This window comes from Drosophila innubila, assembly GCF_004354385.1.
Source record: "Drosophila innubila isolate TH190305 chromosome 3L unlocalized genomic scaffold, UK_Dinn_1.0 0_D_3L, whole genome shotgun sequence".
In the NCBI taxonomy this organism is placed as follows: Eukaryota; Metazoa; Arthropoda; class Insecta; order Diptera; family Drosophilidae; genus Drosophila; species Drosophila innubila.
This window is the reverse complement of record NW_022995376.1, coordinates 8,968,867-8,989,023: the sequence shown is the minus strand read 5'-3', so window position 1 is coordinate 8,989,023 and position 20,157 is coordinate 8,968,867. Positions and strand designations below refer to the sequence as shown.

At 41.4% G+C, this 20,157-nt stretch overlaps 3 protein-coding genes across 5 annotated transcripts in view; all 3 read right to left on the bottom strand.

Annotated features, from left to right (window-relative positions):
- The window catches only part of LOC117788591 (sugar transport protein MST3-like), a 29,166-nt gene extending 23,950 nt beyond the window's left edge, over window positions 1-5,216 (bottom strand). The window contains exons 1-4 of one of the 3 annotated variants that reach the window (XM_034627389.1): window positions 4,808-5,215; window positions 4,443-4,615; window positions 3,973-4,377; window positions 414-1,147 (exon numbers count right to left, since the gene is read on the bottom strand). In XM_034627389.1, coding sequence (XP_034483280.1) covers window positions 414-1,147; window positions 3,973-4,377; window positions 4,443-4,615; window positions 4,808-5,138 — 1,643 coding nt within the window. In that variant the 5' untranslated portion in view covers window positions 5,139-5,215. Of the gene's footprint in view, window positions 1-127; window positions 1,148-3,114; window positions 4,378-4,442; window positions 4,616-4,807 lie in introns of those variants that run through there. The other 2 variants (XM_034627387.1, XM_034627390.1) reach the window with 2 other exon arrangements.
- On the bottom strand, window positions 2,459-3,018 carry LOC117788594 (superoxide dismutase [Cu-Zn]-like). The gene has a single exon (XM_034627393.1). It carries the CDS (start codon window positions 2,984-2,986, stop codon window positions 2,525-2,527), a length of 462 nt encoding a protein of 153 aa, XP_034483284.1. The 5' UTR covers window positions 2,987-3,018; the 3' UTR covers window positions 2,459-2,524.
- Window positions 5,217-5,835: 619 nt separating the features above from the next.
- Window positions 5,836-7,322, bottom strand: LOC117786992. Its single transcript, XM_034625426.1, has 2 exons — window positions 7,014-7,322; window positions 5,836-6,957 (listed from the first exon to the last, which is right to left on the bottom strand). Exons 1-2 carry the CDS (start codon window positions 7,320-7,322, stop codon window positions 5,836-5,838), a joined length of 1,431 nt encoding a protein of 476 aa, XP_034481317.1.
- Window positions 7,323-20,157: the final 12,835 nt, after the last annotated feature.

Below are 20,157 nucleotides of genomic sequence, written 5' to 3'. Positions count from 1 at the left end.
ATTTTGATAAGCATAGTGATTGATAAGACCAAATATGGTTTCGATAACAAAACTCGTTATATATTTGTCCAGAAATAAAGTCAAGGCCAAACGGACACGGGGCTTGGCAAAAAAGGTTAATCTCTGATTAGATACACTCTTAATTTATTGCATTAAATACATTAGCTGTGTACATTACCTGCAAATTAATCAATATATGTATATAAGCCATTATATGTTGTTGCTTGTTAATTGTTGCCAGAACTATTTACAGATGCTGACGCATTGAAGGTCTATTCAATTTTGCCAGTATATCAGATAAGTGTCAATTAAGGCTTTGCAGCTGCAACCTTCATAAAATGCATTTAGCAATTGATAAATATAATAATCAATAGTCGATTTTCAAGTGCAGTTAACAGATTGAAATCCCCCTACAGAAGTATGGCCTGACCCTCATGTCCTTGAACTTGTCCTGGGCCTCGCGGAGTGTGGTGCGTCGTGTTTCCGGTAGACAAAGAATGCCCATGCCGAAACTGATCAGCAATAATCCAGCGAAATAATAAAAGAAAAATAAATGACCAACTTTTGTGTACTTGCCACAGGTTGTGATAATGTAGATTAGCATTTCGGCAATCAAAGTGAAGCCGATGTAATGTTGCTTAACCTTCAGAGGAAAAGCCTCGGATAGGTAGGCGGAAGAAGCCGTAAAGGCAACGCCGGCAAAGAGCTGAAAGACGCAGAGAAGGTAAAAAATGGATTCTATCGGACCATAGGGGAGGTCTTTCAATATATAGGCAATAACATAGGCAAGGCCTCCACTGACGAGAAGACCGATTAATGTTGGTTTCTTGCGTCCTACAGACTCCAAACAGAAGCTCGTTATTAACGTACCGACCCAGCGACAAGCACCAAAGACTACGAATTCCCAGTAAAAGCGAACAGTAAGATTGGGTACCATGGAAACAACCAAAGCGTAGTAGACAAAGGTGGACAGACTCATGGCACAAAGTGCCCGCAAAATGATGAGTCGTATAAGAGCCGGCAGTCCTCGAACAAGACTATCACAGATCGACAGATACTTGTTGTGCGCCAGATAACGTTTGTGCTCCTCCAATTGGGCATATGTCTCCGTGGTGATAACGCTTGGCTGCTGCAGACGACGCAGTGCCTCAATGGCTTGCTCCTCGTGTCCATTGGCCAACATGGCCACTGGTGATTCAATGGTTAGCAATATGGAAACAATCAGGGCAATCAGTCCATAAATGGCCGAGAGCAAGCCATGCATTTGTTCGGATGTAAAGGAGCTATGGTCATACGCGTTGCCTTTACCCCAGGATTCGGTATAGACGATCTGAATAAAGAATCCCAGTGTGTAGCACAGTTGCTCGATGGATGCGGTAATCGAAGCTCGCATATAAGGCACTGCTACCTCTCCGGCCAACGCCATTGCTGGGGCAAAGGTCAACCCATTGGCAATACCATCAAGGTAGAGACACGCCTCAACAGCTTGAAGGTTGTACCTAGTCGATGCTCTTGTAATTCCTGCGATTAACACAAGAAGCGAAGAGACAACCTGTGAAAATCAGTTGAGAATAATAGAGAAGATACAGATGGGAGTGACAAATTTGTTATGCTTACCAACACAATTTTCTTGGGCACTTTACTGGTGAGAAAAAAACTTATTACTGCTCCAATAATGACGGCAATAAACCAGGCAACATTTGTATGTTGGGGCATAGTTGCATACATTAAACAACGAAAACCGACGCTCCATGCAATGTTCATGCCACCCGAGAGAAAGATAAGTGCAGCTGGAATAAAAGAAATTTCATTAAAATTTCATTTCCGAAAACCATTGAGGGACAAATAACTGACAAATTCTAGTGAAATTTGCACGTTAGCCGGAAGCTGTTCTATTGACATAGCCAATCTTATCGGTTGAAGTTATATTTTATTGCCAGCTGACAAATTCGCCGTGATTCAACGCACCTGCACCCACAGCGTTTGATTGTGGTTTGTTCCTCTGGTTGCGATTAAACCATCCTTTGGGTGCTACCACATCTGTTGATTGCGGCAGTGTTTCTGCTGGTGGAGGACTAAGGCCTTGTGGTGGTAGTGGATTGTGCTGTGCAGGATATCCTTGCTGTGGATATCCTTGCTGTGGTTCTTCCTGTGGCGGGTATCCATGAGTCGGTGCCGCTGGAGGCATATTTTTTAACGGACTTTTGAACCTGTTCTGCCCGCTTACTGATGGAAACTGAAAGTTCGTACTCACAGTTAACTGTTCTTGACGCACTGTGACTAAGAAAAACCATCGAAATTGATAGGCAATCTCGATAAGCACTTATCGCATTACGTTAAGATCCGATAACCAGATCGTTAAACAATTGGAGGAGTGCAGTGCGTCGGTGTCTGCCTGGTGATTCAACGGACAGGACGGTGTCAAGTACCAATCCCATAAATCCAAGAAAAGCAGCGATAAAGATAATAGCGATTTTTATATTCGTTTATTTATATTCTTGAAACAAGGATAACAATTAACAATTCAGACTTTGGCAATGCCAATTATGCCGCAAGCAATGCGAGCTCCAGCATTTCCAGTTGTCTTGCTCAGCTCGTGTCCACCCTGGCCTAGATCATCGGGATCGGCGTGGACTACAACAGTGCGTCCAATAATACTGTTCCTGCCAAACATCGTTATCTGGCAGTCGCAAATGTCGATCGCAGTGGGTCCATCGCCGGAAGCGGATATGTTGCCCAAATCGCCCAAATGACGATCAGCGTCAGTGCGTGCTCCGTGTTCTTTATTGTGTGGATTGAAGTGTGGTCCTGCGGATGTGCAGCCATTTGTACTATCGCCAAACTCGTGAACGTGAAAGCCGTGCAAGCCCTTTGTCAGACCAGTGACTTCACCTGTGATTTTCACGGCGCAAGTCTCCGACTTTTGATCAAAGTAAATTGTACCCTTGACATCACCGTTGAGAACGCAAATACCTTTGATCATCATCTTGAAACTAAACGGGCTATAATAGAATTATCAATATGTTACTCAGATCTTCGTCGGGTGTGGAAAGATGTTTGGTTTATTTCATCACTTCTTGAATACTTGGTATGACTAAAAACACCCGGTTAAAGTAGATTAAAATTGTGATATTCAGGATACATTTATTGCAAAGTTTACTATGTATAACAAATTTTGTAGTGTTTTAGGAATGTTATCGGTTGACTTAAGCTATTCGTAGCAGAAACTTCCTAACTAAATCAGAAAGCCCTGCTTATTATGCCCTTGAACTTGTCCTGGGCCTCGCGGAGTGTGGTGCGTCGTGTTTCCGGTAGACAAAAAATGCCCACAACGAAACCGATCACGGAAAGTACACCGAAAAAGTAAAAGAAAATCGCATGGCCTTCTTTGCTGTACTTCACACAAGCTATGATAATGAAGACCAGCATTTCGGCAATCAAAGTGAAGCCGATGTAATGTTGCTTAACCCCCAGGGGAAAAGCCTCGGAAAGGTAGGCGGAAGAAGCCGTAAAGGCAATGCCGGCAAAGATCTGGAAGATGCAGATAAGGTAAAATATGGTGTCTATCGGACCATAGGGAATCCCGCTTATTAAATTGCCAATACCAAAGGCAAAGCCGCCGCAGACTAGGAGACCCAAAAGTGTTGGTTTCTTGCGTCCTGCCGACTCCATACACAAGCTCGTTATTAATGTGGCCACACAGCGACAAGCACCAAAGACTAGAAATTCCCAGTAAAACCGAAATGTTAGATTGGGTACCATGGAAATAACCACAGCATAGTAGACAAAGGTGGACAGACTCATGGCACTAAGTACCCGCAAATAGATGAGTCGTATAAGAGCCGGCAGTCCTTGAATAATGCTATCATTGGTCGATAGATTCTTGTTCTGCGCCAGATAACGTTTGTGCTCCTCCAGCTGAGCATATGTCTCCGTGGTGATTATGTTTGGCCGCTGCAGACGCCGCAGTGCCTCAATGGCTTGCTGCTCGTGTCCATTGGCCAGCATGATCACTGGAGATTCAATGCAAAAGAGTGCGGCAATTATTAGAGCAATCAGTCCATAAATCGCCGAGAGAACGCCATGCATTTGATCGGACGTAAAGGAGTTATAGTAATACGCATTGCCTTCAGTCCAGGATTCGGTATATACGATCTGAATAAAGAATCCCAGTGTGTAGCTCATATGCTCAACGGATGCAGTAATCGAACCACGCTTGTAAGACACTGCTATCTCTCCGGCCAACGCCATTGCTGGGGCAAAGGTCAACCCATTGGCAATACCATCAAGATAGAGACACGCCTCAACGGCCTGAAGGTTGTACCTAGTCGCTGCTCTTGTAATTCCTGCGATTAACACAAGAAGCGAAGAGACAACCTGTGAAAATCAGATCATAACAATAGAGAAGATACATATAGAAGCTAAAATTATGATGTACTTACCAGCACAATTTTCTTGGGCACTTTATTGGTGAGAAAAAAACTTATTACTGCTCCAATGATGACGGCAATAAACCAGGCTACATATGTATGCTGTGGTACAAGTGCATACGCGAAACTACGAAAACCCACGCTCCATGCAATGTTCATGCCACCCGACATAAAGATAAGTGCAGCTGGAATGAAAGAATTTTCAGTATATTCTCACTTTTTTAAGGAATTTCCGAAAACCATTGAGGGACAAATAACTGACAAGTTCTAATGAAATTTGCACGTAAGCCGGAAACTGTCCAATTGACATGGCCAATCTTATCGGTTGAAGTTATATTTTATTGCCAGCTGACAAAATTCCCTGTGATTTAACTCACCTGCGCCCACAGCGTTTGATTGTGGTTTGCTCCGCTGGTTGGATGCTACCACAACTGTTGCTTGCGGCAGTGTTTGTAGTGGTGGTGGTGGTGGGACATAGATCTGTGGAGGTGGCCCGTAGTGCTGTGGTGGCGGTGGGTTGAAGCCCTGTGGTGGTGGTGCATAGTTCTGAGCAGGATAAGTTGGTTGTGGGTATCCTTGCGGAGGATATCCTTGCTGTGGGTATCCTTGCTGTGGGTATCCTTGCTGGGGGTATCCATGCTGTGGTTCTCCCTGTGCCGGGTATCCATGAGTCGGTGCCTCTGGAGGCATAAATTTGTCGTTTTGCATTTCGTATTTTTTAACGGACTTTTGAACCTGTTCTGCCCGCTTACTGATGGAAACTGAAAGCTCGTACCCACAGTTAGCTGTTTTTGACGTATTTTGGCTAAGAAATCATCGAAATTGATAGGCAGCCTAGATAAGCAACTATCACATTACTGATAAGCTCTGATAAGCAGCGCGTTGAAGAACATTTCAAATGCCAATTGGTGATAAAAGAGGTTATCAAGGTGTTCATAAAATATAGCTAAGCTCGGCAAGCCAAATCAAATGAATAGAATAGGAATTCGAATACTTCATTTAACATATAGTCTAAATGTTGAGTATATGTTCTGTGCTTCCCCATTGCAAGAGTCATAACATATATCGATTGCTGTTTATTGAGTGGACAATTCAAGGTAAATTAGTCATGGTTAGCCAGGTTATGGCAGGTTATGCCAAATAGACTATCGACTACCTGAAACTTATCACAACTTGATACGATCAGTTATGGTGGCAGTAAAATGTTTAATACACGAGTGCCAAGATGTATTGTATTTGATTGTTTTACAGTTAAAAAAAAAGTATATATTTATACATTAATATCTGAAAAAGATACAAAAATATTTTGATTTTTCTGATAACTTGGAATTTTAGAGGTGTAACAACTGTGTGCATGTATAGAATAGTTTACATGATGATTTATTAGATTATTTAATTATTTATTTCAGAAATCCTCGTTGAACCACTTGCGGATTTTTCTGTGAGCCTGGGCCAGTGTCGTCAGTTTCGTCTCTGGTAAAGAAAAGATGCCCAAGAGGAAGAAGCTAATTGACATGCCACCCAAGACATAAAAGTATACGGCAATATCATTGTGCGATGTCTTGAAACAGCAAGGACCGATCCTGATAAGCAGCTCAAGTATATAGACGATTGCCACAAAGTAGGGCTTCACTGCCAATGGAAATGCCTCCGTCAAGTACACCGCAGAGGCAGCATGTGCCACTCCCGCAAAGAACTGGAAACTAAACAGCATGGACAATGCCGAGATCATGTGAGGCGTACGCTGGAACAAGGTGGCAAAGGCAATGGCAAAGGTGCCTCCGGCAAAGATGCCGAACAACGATGGCTTCTTGCGGCCACCGGAGTCCATGAGGAAGACAACACAACAGCTGCCGGTGCAGCGCAGAATGCCGAATGCCACATAGGGCCAAGTGTGGAAATTTGGTGTCAGTTCCACAGCTGTTTTGTAGAGAGCAACCCAGACAATGGGAGTGAGGCTGAGCGCGTATAAGGAACGATGCAAAGTGAGCTTTAGCAATGGCACCAGACCACGTTGAATGCTCTGACCCCAGCTGAGCTCTCGATTGTCGGCCACGTAGCGCTTGTGCTCGTCCAGCAGCAGGAACGTCTCGCTCGTGACCATCGATGGACGTTGCAAGTGCCGCAGTGCCGCAACTGCAGCCTGCTCATTGCGACGCAGCAACAGATAGACGGGCGACTCGACGCAGAGGGTCAGAGCCAAGGCCAATGCTGCCACGCCAAGAAAAATGCTGAGCAAGCCGTGCACCTGATCCGCCACAATGGTCAGGCTCCAGCCACTGTTCCAAATGGCAGTGTAAAAGAGCTGAATGAATATGCCGAAATTACAGCTCAGCTGCTCCACGGAGGCAGTCAACACGCCACGCATCTCACAGACCGACAGCTCTCCCACAGTGGTCAAGGTGGGCACAAAGACCAAGCCATTGGCGAAGCCGTCCAAGTAGCGGGCAGCTGTAACGGCACCTGCTCGCTCTGGCAGCGTGAGGAAGAGAACACCACAAAGTAACACCAGGCAGGAGCTAAAGATCTGCGAACGAGAGCATTAAATGATACAATTGAGCCAATACACCACATATAACTCACATAGACCGGTCGCTGAGGAGTGCGATGGGTGAGGAGAGCACTCAGCAGGGCTCCAAGCATGGCAGCTCCATACCAGCAGACCTGCATGTGCACGCTCATCGAGATCAGCTCCAGATGCATGGAGTGCTCCGCAAATCCGGCACCCCAAGCCAGACTCATGCCACCCGAGACAAAGATGAGGGAACTGGCTCCGATTGCATTCCATTGTGGTTGATTCTTTCGACTGCGACTTAGCCAATTAGCCTGCTCCTGATCCTTCTGCTCCTGCTGGAAGGAGACCCTCGAAGTTCTTGACTTATCGCCCGTCATTGGCGCACTACAACCAGCTATCCACTGATTCCATTCATTTATAAATAAGTCACGCATGGATTGATGAGCCACGGGCATTATCAGCTTATCAATCGCATTACCATAAAGTAAAGCCAATTGCCCATATCCCATCTGCCATCAACCATTGGCCATTGCCCATTGCCACGCTAAACCCATCAATCCAAATACACAAAAAATCAATATCCGAGTACCAAATTAAGACTTTTAATAACCAGCTACTATTTCTGGTGATATAAATGGGCATAAATATGCGATAAGCTACCCGAATTACCAACTACGCCCTCCACCCCCGTGAATGATGAACACGTGTTTGAGTTGATTGCGTGATTCTTATTGCATTATCACATTTGGACACTTAGTTCTCATGCGGATTGCCTAATTGAGTGCTCCAGCTGACAGTTCCTGAATAATTGTAAATACAAAATTTTCTAAAAATATTTTATGTTTTATTGCTCCTTGTTGCCAATATATTAAATTTTTAGTTTAATATTAAAATTTAGACAATTTCGATAAATAAATATAAAATATCGATAGATATATTGTAGGCCAAGTTGGCAGTCTTGAAATTGAAAATTATGTTTTATTATATTTAAGTTAAGTTGGCAGCCGCGTAAAAAAGTCTTTCTTGTAAATTTAATTCCATTCTAATTTAATTTTTTTTCTTGTCTTTCCAGTCACTGCAAGTCTCATCCCTAGCATAAATTTCAGTATATGACTTTCAAAAATCCAGGAAAATGCGCATTGCTGCAACATGGCATAAAATTACTATTCGTATTCGTATTCGTATTCGTTTGTTTATCTATTTTGCTGTTTCCGCTGCAGCGCGAATGTTGATTACAGCGGCCACGCCCACTTGATGTCACATCTGCCTTGCACAACATTTTCCACTGCTCTGCATTTGTCAGCTTGTATATGCCTTGCATTAGCTAACGCTGTTTCCACTTATACCCAGTGACAGTTGTCCGTACTCAGTACTCAGTAGTCCGTAGTCAGTAGTCCGTAGTCAGTGGGCTGAGCAGTGGACAGAGGTGTCGGAATCATGCGTTTGCTGTTTGCCGACTCCAAAAAGTGCCTGAGACAGCGGTAGTTGAATTCATACACACACACACACACGCACACACAAACGGAATATGTGATAAATAAGGCAAGTGGAAAATGGCGCAGAAACTTTTATCGCAGGTACGAAGTAGCATTCCTGTCTCATTCTCTCATCCTCTCAATGCTTCTCCTCTGCTGATGCTGTGAAATCTCTCCCATCTTTTACTGAAAATTTAAGCGATTTCCGCCCACAACTGCTGCAGAGGAAGGATAGACAAACGTTGCCGGGCATTGGCATTCAAGTTTTCAACTAGCAACTAAGTTCGCGATAATGTTTGACTATGTGCGCACATGACACGCCCACAAACAGCCCCATTGTGTGTGTGTGTGTGTGTGTGTGTATCTCACATTTGGCTGGCGTTAAAATAAATTTAATTTTATCGCTACATAAATAGAGGCTCTGCAAGCGAACGATGTTGAGAGAGCTTGCTACCAATCGACTTGCCAAGTGACAATGCCATACCCTGTAATCAATGGAAATGTATAAATGGCTATGATAAATTCGTAACTCATAATCATAAATAACATCTGCATCTAACATTGTCTATAGTTGAACTAGGAAACTCTTTTTATATTAAGATTTTCATATTTCTATTTGATAACAGAGTATGCCATAGTCAACTAGTCTTACTTGTATTTCGTTGTCGCCTGTGGCAAGTCGCATTTTAACTTTTATTTACAGACACTGCGAATTGCAGCCCATAAATCCTTGAGAGGCCATCCTTGGAGTTAAAGTTGCGTGTGTCTTGTTTGCTCTTGTCTTGTCTTATTGAAGATTGGTAGATGGGCACATGGTTATTAATTAGCCAACGATGGGGTCTCGTCATACAAATGCGCAACATTTTTATGGCCACTCACGTAGGAATATATATATATATATATAAATGTTTTATTGATTTGCTCCTCTACTCCATATATGAGTGGACCTGTGTCTATTCCAAGACAGCACACAATGGCCAATTTTCCATTTTAAAAGATTTACGAGCCTTGGCCAAAATGTCGATCATAAACATTGCAGAATCGCAAGACGCAAGGAATACCAGCTACGACTCGACCTCTAAAATGAAATTGCTTTCTAATGCTGCCAAGTCAATAAAAATAAGTATATGGGTGTGAGTTTATGTATGTGCATGTGTGGGGAGACTCACACTTATGGCTGTGGCAACTGGCGCTTGCCTCATTATGGATGTTGGCTGACATTGCGCATACGCCGCGTATGCATAATTTACAATGCATATTATGGCAACAATGCATGCAGCAGCTGTAGGGAAATCGTATGACAGCATCAATGTTGCACGACAGGCAGAGGCGAGTAGCATTACCGTTACTTACACGCACAAAAGACGCTTTCAATTAGTGTTGCATACTTCTTGGCGTTCTTAAGAATTTGAATTTTAAACTTTGCTTGGCAATTTTCCTGCTCTAATAGCTACTTACGATTAAATAAACAGAATGTCTGTTAACATTTTCCAAGAAATTCGTTTTTTTTTCTTTGAACAGGTAGATTTCATCGTACTCGTATCTGAGCCATTAGCTTTCCCAGATTGTCTAACTTGTAACCCTATACGCTCGATCCTAAACTAAAGAGGGGTAACTTTCTGGCTTTATGGCAAGTTTATTTGTTTGTGACCAATGACTGAGTGACAAATTGTGCCAGCGTCTGCTCACACACATACACATAAAGACACACACACACACAGCTCCTGCCCCGCCATAAACAATAAATCCAAAGTTAATGTACTGAAATAATAGAGTTTTGTAGTTTGCTTTGTGCGTTTTTTCCTTGTGTTTGCTTATCGAGTGCAGAGTTTAAGGTTATTTGCCCGGAGCGCTGCTTAATTTGCCAGGCTATAGAATTTTTATGCTTCCTGCCGGGATTTACATGCAACCTATGGCAAATGATATTTATGCAAATTTCATTGGAGTTGCCCGAGGCCAGATCACAAATTAATTTATCTGAAAAAGTCAACACAAATCCTGATTAACTTCCAGGCATGGAATATGCGACAGCATCTAGAACATAAAAAAAGGCAAGAAATTTGCCATTTGCCCGCCAGGAAGACGAAACAATTGTGAAAGCCATCTACGCACATGGGGATATGTATGTGAACATATCCTTGCGTGAGCGAGAGAGTGTGTGTGTGTGTGTGTGTGTGTGTGTTGGTTAATGCGTCCTAATAAATTTCAGTGACATTTGTACCTTTTTTTCGGTCGGCGAAGGCGTGCTTTTATTGTTAACACAAGACGGCATCTTGCCTACCACCAAATTCCTTAGCCTCTGCCTTTTGTCCTTGCTGTCGCTGCCATTTTTTGTTGTCTTTATTGCCCAGCTATGTGGATCGCAGTACATCCGTGAAAGATGCCTGAAAAATGGCAACAATTCATTTGCAGCGCCAGTGAAAATCTCGTCAAAGCAGCAACAACAACAGCAGGAGTCTCGTCTGCAAGTGCAGCTCCTTTCGCAGGACTAAACCAGGACTTTCATGTAACAGCTCATGTACGCGTAGTTGTAAGTTTGTACTTTTGCCGGAGTTGCCTGAGTTGCCTGAGTTGCCCGAGTTGCCGGAGCAGCAGCCGTTGGGGCAAGTGATTTGTTTTGGTTCGTTTGGCAACAAATCAGAAGATAAACGACATCGATTGTGGCAAACGACATGGTTGCCATAGCAGACTCACTCTTCCCCCTTTTCCCTATCAAAAACCAGTCCAAGGATTGTCCCAGCGCCTTAAAGGCCAATGGCATCTGTATGGCACCGATAAATGTCACGGATTTTAGTTTTATGATTCGCATTTGTATATACATTTAAGTAACAGTTTCATTGCAAAGTGCGTGGACAAGCAATTAAAATTGCAATATGCGAGTGGCAACAACTGTTGTTGCCCCCAAAACTAGCTATGTTGCATTCAAACATTTTAATAATCCCTTTGCTCGGTCTTTTGTTGCTGGCGTTGTTGTATCTGCAATTTAATTATGCATAACGAGCGACTTGGGCGTTCAAGGGACACCCACAGAGCACACAGCACGACAGCAGGACAGCAGGACGAAAGCACGAAAGTTCAGCCAAACAGGTTAGGAAATAATTGAAAGCAATCGTATTAAAATATGCACAGCGGTCGACAAAAATTGATGCAAGCAAAAGTAACGGAAACGAAAGAAATAATCAACAATTATATACGAATTAAAGTAAGTGAGAGTGTGTAAGGTTCAATGACCTGTGGGATTATAGAGTGAATAAATAAAACACAACCGATTACGAGCTGTGTAATGCTGCACTCTGACCCCAGGGGAGCAATAGCTACAGCTAATTCACAATGCATACTTTTATAAGCCGACATGTAAAATGGTACATTAATTTATGCCTTCTCACTCTTGCTTCCCTTGCGTCTCCCTCTCTCGATGTGTGTAATTTGTTGGGGTGTAGAGCAGAGAACTGCAACGGGTTTGTTCGAGTATGATTGTGCACCACAGCGACAAGTTCGATCAAATCAACTCAGAGACTCGGTCGCAACGGGCTCGATCGAGTCACGGGTCTCTTTGTTTACGATCGAGTCGCGGGTATGATTTTTTGCTTTCGAACAATTCGGGTCGAGTGGCGTTCGAGTCATACGATCTGATTTGATTGTGATTGCTTGTGAGCGTTCGTTTCGATCCGATCGTTCAGTACCAACGATTGTCATGGATCGTGATCGTTTGTGAGCGTTCGTTTCGATCAATCACGTTCGAGTAGCAATGATCGAAATGATTTTTGAGCGTTTGTGAGCGTTCGTTTCGATCGAGTCACGAGTCATGATCGAACTTGCTGACTGATTTGATTTGATTGTGATTGTTCGAGTATGATCGGAAACGACACTTGATTTTGTATTTTTTTTCTGCTTCTTCTTCTAAGTAAATGTGCATATGTACATTTATATTTATGTAATTATATTATATTTATGTAAATGCATATTTATATGAACGCAATTATGTACACACATTTTATTAAAACTATTATTTATAATTTATTTATTTATTATTAATTATTTATTTAGATTTAAATATTTTTTTATTTATTTAATGTCAACTTAGAATAGTTTATAAAATTTAAAATAAAATGATGAAAAATGTCTGTCAAAAATTTAAATTTTAAATTAAAAGTAAAATGAAAAAATTAAATTAATTAATATTATAAAAGTATAATTTATTTTAAATAATTTAAAGTTTGATAGTTTTCCAGTCTTTAAAAAATTAAAATAGTATTATTTTATTATGGGCGTAATGTGTATTGCATGTATGTATGTATGTACGCATATGTATGTACGTATGTATACGCAGCCCGTAATAAATTTTGCAATAAACGCCTTAAGCATAAATACTATTGCATTTATATACATATTTACGCGCATAAATACATATCATTGCAAGCGCAAACGCTGCCACGTGCGCGCTCTGCCTCGCACATTTTCTGAACGAGTCAACTCGAGTATGACTCGATGATTGATCCGATCGTTTGAACAAAACGGGTATGAATCAAATCAAATCAACCAGCAAGTTCGATCATGACTCGTGACTCGATCGAAACGAACGCTCACAAACGCTCAAAAATCATTTCGATCATACTACTCGAACGTGATTGGATCGAAACGAACGCTCACAAACGATCAGCATGATTGCGGACGAACTGATTCGAACTGACCGTTCGAATCAAACGCTCAGTTCGAACGATCCGCTCCGATCGCTTGAACAAAGTGAAAAAATCACAACGAGTACGAGTCAATGTTCGAGTCTGATCGAACATCTCTTACCCGTTGCAGTTCTCTGGTGTAGAGCTTACTCACACATCTTTGCGCAGTTCTCATTTACATAAGCAATAACAAACTAAAGACAATAAAGGCTTATAAGTTAACACCATGCTAAAACACCTGCCCTCTCGAATTCGGAGCATTAGTTGCAAATGCTACAAAATGTAAATGAGTTTTGGCTGTCATTTGATTTTCGACAGCTTCAGCGACTTACGCGGCGTATGCGCAATCTAATTAAATGTTATGTTTATGTTATAAGCTACACACACTTGCACACATGCCACTTACAAACTTGCAATGTTAATTCGCCAGCTCCGTTTGAGCCTAGTTGGCACTATCAAGTGGCTTTGTTTCGAGGCTCACATTTAACGAGGCACTCAAAGTTTTATGCGGCGTCGTGAGGCCTAGTAAATGTCATAATTTTTATGGTCGCATTGTCTTAAAATGGCTCAGCTTAATGCCGGTGTGTGGAGCATCATTGTGAACTTTAAGCTTAAGCTACCTGCCATAAAGTTCAACTTAGTTGGCAACTCTGTTGCCAGCATTGCCTTCAACTAATGGCCAGGACTGTGGCACGCGCATTACCCTTCACATAAATCAATCATAATTGTCCTTGTTAACTACAATCATGAATATTTCGGCGTGCATAAAGCAAATGACAGTCATGCCATATATATAACCGCATACATGCCTTCTCCCCCCTTTCCCTGTCACAGTTCAAATGCCTGTCACATTCTGCACTTGTGTGTGTGTGTGCGTGTGTGCGAGTGTGTGTGTGTGTATCTGTGTGGATTTTGGGTCAATTTTGGGCGGTTGCCTTGTCCTAATGCTTGACGTTTACCGGCTCTAATTGTTGACCGGGCTTGCAGTGAATGCCAGACCGTAACCAGAACTACAAGCGGATCCAATTCTCGTACCATAAAACGCAAAATGCTATGCTCTGCTGGCAACCCCTAAAGATCGTGGTAAATGAGTTTTAATTAATTTAAAACCCGCAACGCATTTGACAGCCTTACACATTTGCAAATGGAGCTGAACCCTGCTCTGGTTTCTGATCTCATTGTTGCTGTTTCTGCCGCACCGCACCGCACCGCACCTTGTGTTTACTTTAGTTAATTGATTTTCTTTCAATACGCTGATTTGCATAACAATTTGCTGACCGTAACAACAACAAACCAAATGATACCGAACCGAACCGAACCACAGCGAACTAAACAAAACCAAAAACTACATCAAAAGTGAAAGCAGGAGTGAGAGCCAAAAACAAAAAGCAGTCAACGGTATTGTTTGACAAACTCATTTGCCCTAGTAAGTAAGTGTGTATCTGTATGTGTGTGTGTGTGTGTGTGTGTGACAAAAAAGCAACAACTGAAACAAAACAGCCCAAATTGCCAATGGCACAATTAAATTTAGAAAATGATTTAATTGCATTGCTTTTTTGACTGTTGTGTGGGTTGGGCATGTATTGTGTATATTAAGCGATAAAAATGTCAAGTCTGAACATTTATATCGGTTCAGGCCATTATAGTGCTGAAAATAGTGTGTCTAATGAGTCAATGCATAAATAATAAATGCAGGGTTTCAAAGTGATTGTTCAATCAATATAATTGAAAAATTAATTGGCAAATGTCTAGCTTCAAGTTATTAATAAATGTATAAATAATTCATTAATTAATTAATGCAGACTACTATTTTAGATTAAGGGAATTTTGTCAACAATTCTTCAGCTTTTAAAGCTTAAAGAATGAGTTGAACTCGTGACCGACAGTTGCTTCTATCTGATGTCCTGTCGTGTGTCATGGTCCTGTATCAAAGGACTTTAGCACGTACGCAAGGTGGCACGATTTGCAGCTCATTAGCTAGCACAGGACAGGACACATGTCCAAACTGCTAAGCTGCGCTCTAAATCACTGGACACGACAGGACTTGACACGAATTGACTGCGACTGGATGTCCTCCTGTATCCTGGTTCCAGTTGTTCAGTTGTCCAGTTGTTCAGTTTCCCATTGCCCTGCTACTCTCGGCTTGCTTCAATTAGTCAACAATTACCAGCGACAATCCAAACTGGACTGGTCACTGCAGGAATCTCAACAACCACAATCACAACAGCCGAAGCGAGTTGAGATAAGCTGAGCGGGGAGCGGGTTAAGGGAGAGAGAGAGAGAGAACGAAAGAGAGAGATGGGAAACTCAGGCTTTGTATGCACGAACGGCTAATGGCTTATGAGTAGTCACGTGCCATGATGCCAACGCACTCAGAGGTGAAACACTCTGCATTTCTGTGTGTGAGTGTACCTGTGTGTGGCTAAGTGTGTGTGTGTGGGAGTTTCTATGCCTGGTAATGAAGCACGCGAGTTCGCGGAGACAGCAACATAAACAGCAACAGAAAGTTTTCAGCTTAATTTTAAATAATTACACAAAATTAAAAGTGTTGTTGAGATAGGCCGGAGTTGGAGCCTGGTTAGGCTGCTGAATGTGCCTCTTTTCTGTCTGTCGGTTGTGTCTGACACATCTAGAATATCCCGGAAGCCCCTCCTTAAACTTTTGCCAGCAGCCGAGCCGAGGAACCAGCTTGAGTCGAGTCGAGCCGAGTCGTTAATAAAGTCAAGTGAATGCGCTTAATCAACACGTGTGGGCGCGGTTGTGGGCGTGGCAGCTGGCATGTCTGCCTGCGAATAAGGCGCAACAAGGATGCTCGTCCTGCTGCCTGCAATTTCACCTACATAATTTGTTTGCATGCCTTTTAAATTTTGCCAACAGCACACCACATCATCTCGAGCGGGAAATTAATTAAATTTTTTTCACACACTTGCCACGATGTTGTGCTCATAAAATTTAGCCTCGAGAGGGTTTTATGCATTCCAAATATAAATATCATATTTTTTTTAAAACATTTTTATCTGTTTTCGGCACAAGACTAATAAACGAATAAACGAAAAAGAATATATAAAATAAAACCGAATAAATATAAAAAAGTTGCACTCACAAAAATGCCAAAAAGGCGGCAGCGAGTACAAAAGCCAAACTCGTTGCCATTAAAAACGCATTATCCTTTGTGCTTTTTTATTACTTTATATTTGAAGAGCATGAAGATTACAGACCAGTGTGTGTATGTCTGTTTGTTTTCCCAGTTGCGTGTTTATGTACTGTCGAGCTGTAAAGGAAACACAATACGATAATACATTGAAGGCCTAACAAATTATTGCATATGCAAAGCGCGGAAATATTTACTTAATAATAAATAAAAGTATTTCTATTAAAGACGTTAGCTAAGAAAAAAAAAGACAATATTAAAACACGTTTGCCAAAATAGATATCAATTGTCTATCGCTGTGAGACAGAAAAGGAAGAGGCAATGAAAGTGGAGGAAAAGTCTCGACCGAGATGGAATATATTCGATAGGTCTTCTTTCGGGGCTGCCAATTTTGGCGCCCTTTTTCGCTTGGTTGCCAAAGGATTACATTGGATTCCTATTTGATTGTTAAAAAGAAAACAGCAATACAAAAGAAAATCGAAGAAAAGTGGCTCAAATGTGAATGCTCTGGGGAATTAAGAAATTGTGGAGTAATGATTTACAATGTTGCCAAAATAGAATGTAATCCGAATTGAAGCTATCTGCATCTCTTATCCTAATTCGAATCTTACGTTTGCTCGACTTTTAAAGCTATTAAGAAAATAGGTCTGAGATAATAGATAATTTTATAAATATCCTAATTTGTTGAACAACTTAAAAATTGTTACTGGTAAGAAAAAGGTCAAAATACAAATATTTGAAAAATTTGTATTCGTAATTGATAGTCTTTATTTTAAAAAAAAATTTCTGCTATCAGTCAGCCTATGATACAGTATATTTTCATATAAGACTTAGATAACATCAATTGTAATAACATCTCTTACTGAGTGCAATTGAGACACAAACTGTGATGGAGACACATATAGCATCTTTAGTGCTCTTATTGTAACCCGCTTGGCATGTGGCATGTGGCACGTGCATTGAACGTAGCAAATTAAAAACAGCATAAGTAATGGGGCAATATCTGAAGAGAACGCAGATAAAAAGGGGCGTATGTAAAAGTCGTATTCGAGTCGAAAAAAATGAGAAAGTAACTGAAATTAATCGGCGACGCATATGAATTTATAATAAAAGAACAAACGAGAACATTCTGTGCAGCTGACTTTGAAATAAATTTCCACAAAAGAGCGGAAAACTTGAGCTCAGGTCTGGGTCTGAGTCTGGTTATGAGTATGAGTATGAGTATGAGTCTGTGTGTGGGTTAAGACGCCATTCATAATTCACCAACATAAATTGTATATATGTTAGGGGTAGAGCGGTTAGAGAGCGGTGTTGGGTCTGGGAGGTCAGACCTGTATACCTGGCTTGTTTTTGGCAGCCGTGTGTTAAGGTGCCACGTAAATTTTGGCTAACGATGCACTTTGCAGTGGCAATTCTCATGGGTTTTTTGTCATGCTGCCTGCCACAATCAAGTGCAATTCATTTTGTGCCATGTCAGCACACACATGTGACACTGGGTCCTTAAAGCCCCGAGACCAGACTACAGAGTACACTTGCTGGAAACAATAGACGTCGCCAACTATTTTTCTTGTGCCTCCAATTGGCGAAATGGCGACTCCATTTGCCGGAGTAGGGCTTTTCAATTTTTCATCTCTTCAAGTTCAGATTCATTTTTCTTTGCTTTGTTTCGTTGTTTCGTTGTTTCGTCCGTCGCCTGGAAGCCATGTCGAGTAAATAATTTATTTTATAAATTCCAAAGTAGGATTAGCACTGAAATATGCAGATTTCCACAGGCGCAGTCAAGTGTAGCTGTACTTTGCAGCCCGAAAGGGTCAGATGGAAAAGCGAATGCAAAACAAAAGCAGCGAGCAAATCCTAAAAAGGTCAGTTTCCCTTTTTGCTTGACTAAAACCTGTTCCTCAAGCAGATTAGCAACCAAACAGTGTTAAGCCTATTTATATAGTTAAGGTTCTCTCCCACTCTTTTTTTTTTTCTCTTCTCTTAAATGGGGTTCCCATTCCATTTGGCTGTCAACTTTTCAACAAATTAAATTGAGTTTGTTTTCTTATAAATGTTAAAACATTTTCGAGCATTTTGTAGAACATCATGTGGCACACACACCCAGTTACACACATCACAAATCCACACACACACACACATACACACATACACACTACTGTTGTTGACAATTATTGAGCTGATGACAAATGTTGCCCAGCTTGATGATGTGTGTGTCTGTGAGTATTAGGCAATTTGTGTGTAGGTGCTAGAAATTTGCAGAGGATAGAAAAACATTTGGTTCACAGTCTATTTGAATCGTAAGTTTTGAATATTATAAATTGACTTGTTGCTAAAAATTGTTACAAGCTAAAACAGACAAAGTATCTAAAATGATGTGTTATTTATGCTTTCTGATTGAAATTGTGAATATAATAAATGTTTAATCTGCAGATTGAATTTGATTTTGAATTGAATGTTACGCAAACATAATTTCAATTCATTTTACTTAGACATAACAGAATTATAAAGTGCTACTGTTAGATTTATGTTTGGGATTTATAACTGTCGTTGGATTTAAATTATGAGAGCTATTTGGAAGGTACAAAAGCTATTCGCTGGTGGCAATAGTTACATGGCATGTGTATTGGCTACTGCAACAACATTCGCTGTGGGAGATAAGATAAGAAATGCCATTGATAGCTAAGGAACATGTGTACTTCGGCAACGCCTTACAAGTTTCGATTTTGGCCCTGTCTGACACATTGACAACAAACACACAGCAAGCAGAGAGCACACGTTGGCAACTTTAGCGATAGCGTTAAATTAGACATCAACTTGAGTAAAGCACACACAAGTCACACTCGCACACACCCTCACACACCCCCAAGCACACGTAAATACAGTCCGCTAACATTGATACCCCGTCGAGTTGATGTCAGACATCGCTTGTCGCTTATCAGCGAACACAAACAATAACAACAACGGGAACAGCGAGAGCAACAACAACAACTGTGACTCGAACTTACTACGGTCATGTCTTTGAGCGCCTTGCAAAAACACAAAGTGCAGCATGCAAAACATTTAGTGGGCGTGGCCAGCGACTGCACATGTTAAAGGCGCGACAGACGTCACGTCTGCCTCATGTCCACGCCCCCGCCCCCCGCCCCGCGCTCGTTACGCCACACGCCTCGTTTGCATATCCAAGCAGCTTGCATTCAAATGCCATTATCAGAGCCAAGGCATCGCCATCGCTTAAAACAAACAATGGTGCCCATTACTCAGCGCAAATGTATGACCAGAAGTCGTGTGTCTATGTTTATGACCCCATGTGTGTATGTGTGTTAGTGTGTGCACTGTAGCTATATTGCCATAGCTTGGTTATGCTCCTATCTATCGCAGTGCGGCACAGATCTCGTCCAAGATGTTTGGCTTGAGGCTAATGGCAGCACGCACATCAAAAGCCAGACCCACGCGCTTAGCTTCAGACACTGTAAACAATTTTCATATAAAATATATGGCCGAAGAGATAAGCAAACTTTTCATTTGAATTATTCGAATTTTAAATACAGTTCCTTGCTGATTATTCCTTTTACAGGCGCTCTTCTGTCTGACAAATATTTTAAAAAGGTTAAGAAATACTCATAAATGCCCTCTAGTCATTTAACTAAATAGACTAAATTAGACAATAATAATATGAATTAAGTATTTCATTGTAAAATGTGTTCTAAAAATAATAAATTACATTACAAATGTTAGCTGTACACTTATGTGGTAAATAGATTTATAAACGAACCTTTTATCAAATTCATAGTGCTCTCTTTCAACGCATAAAAATGAAACTTTTGGCACGCGTCACGCTCAAAGTCTGCGAATTGTTCGCTAGAAACTCAAAATGAAATTTTGTGCCAACGCGAATTGTCGATTGAAG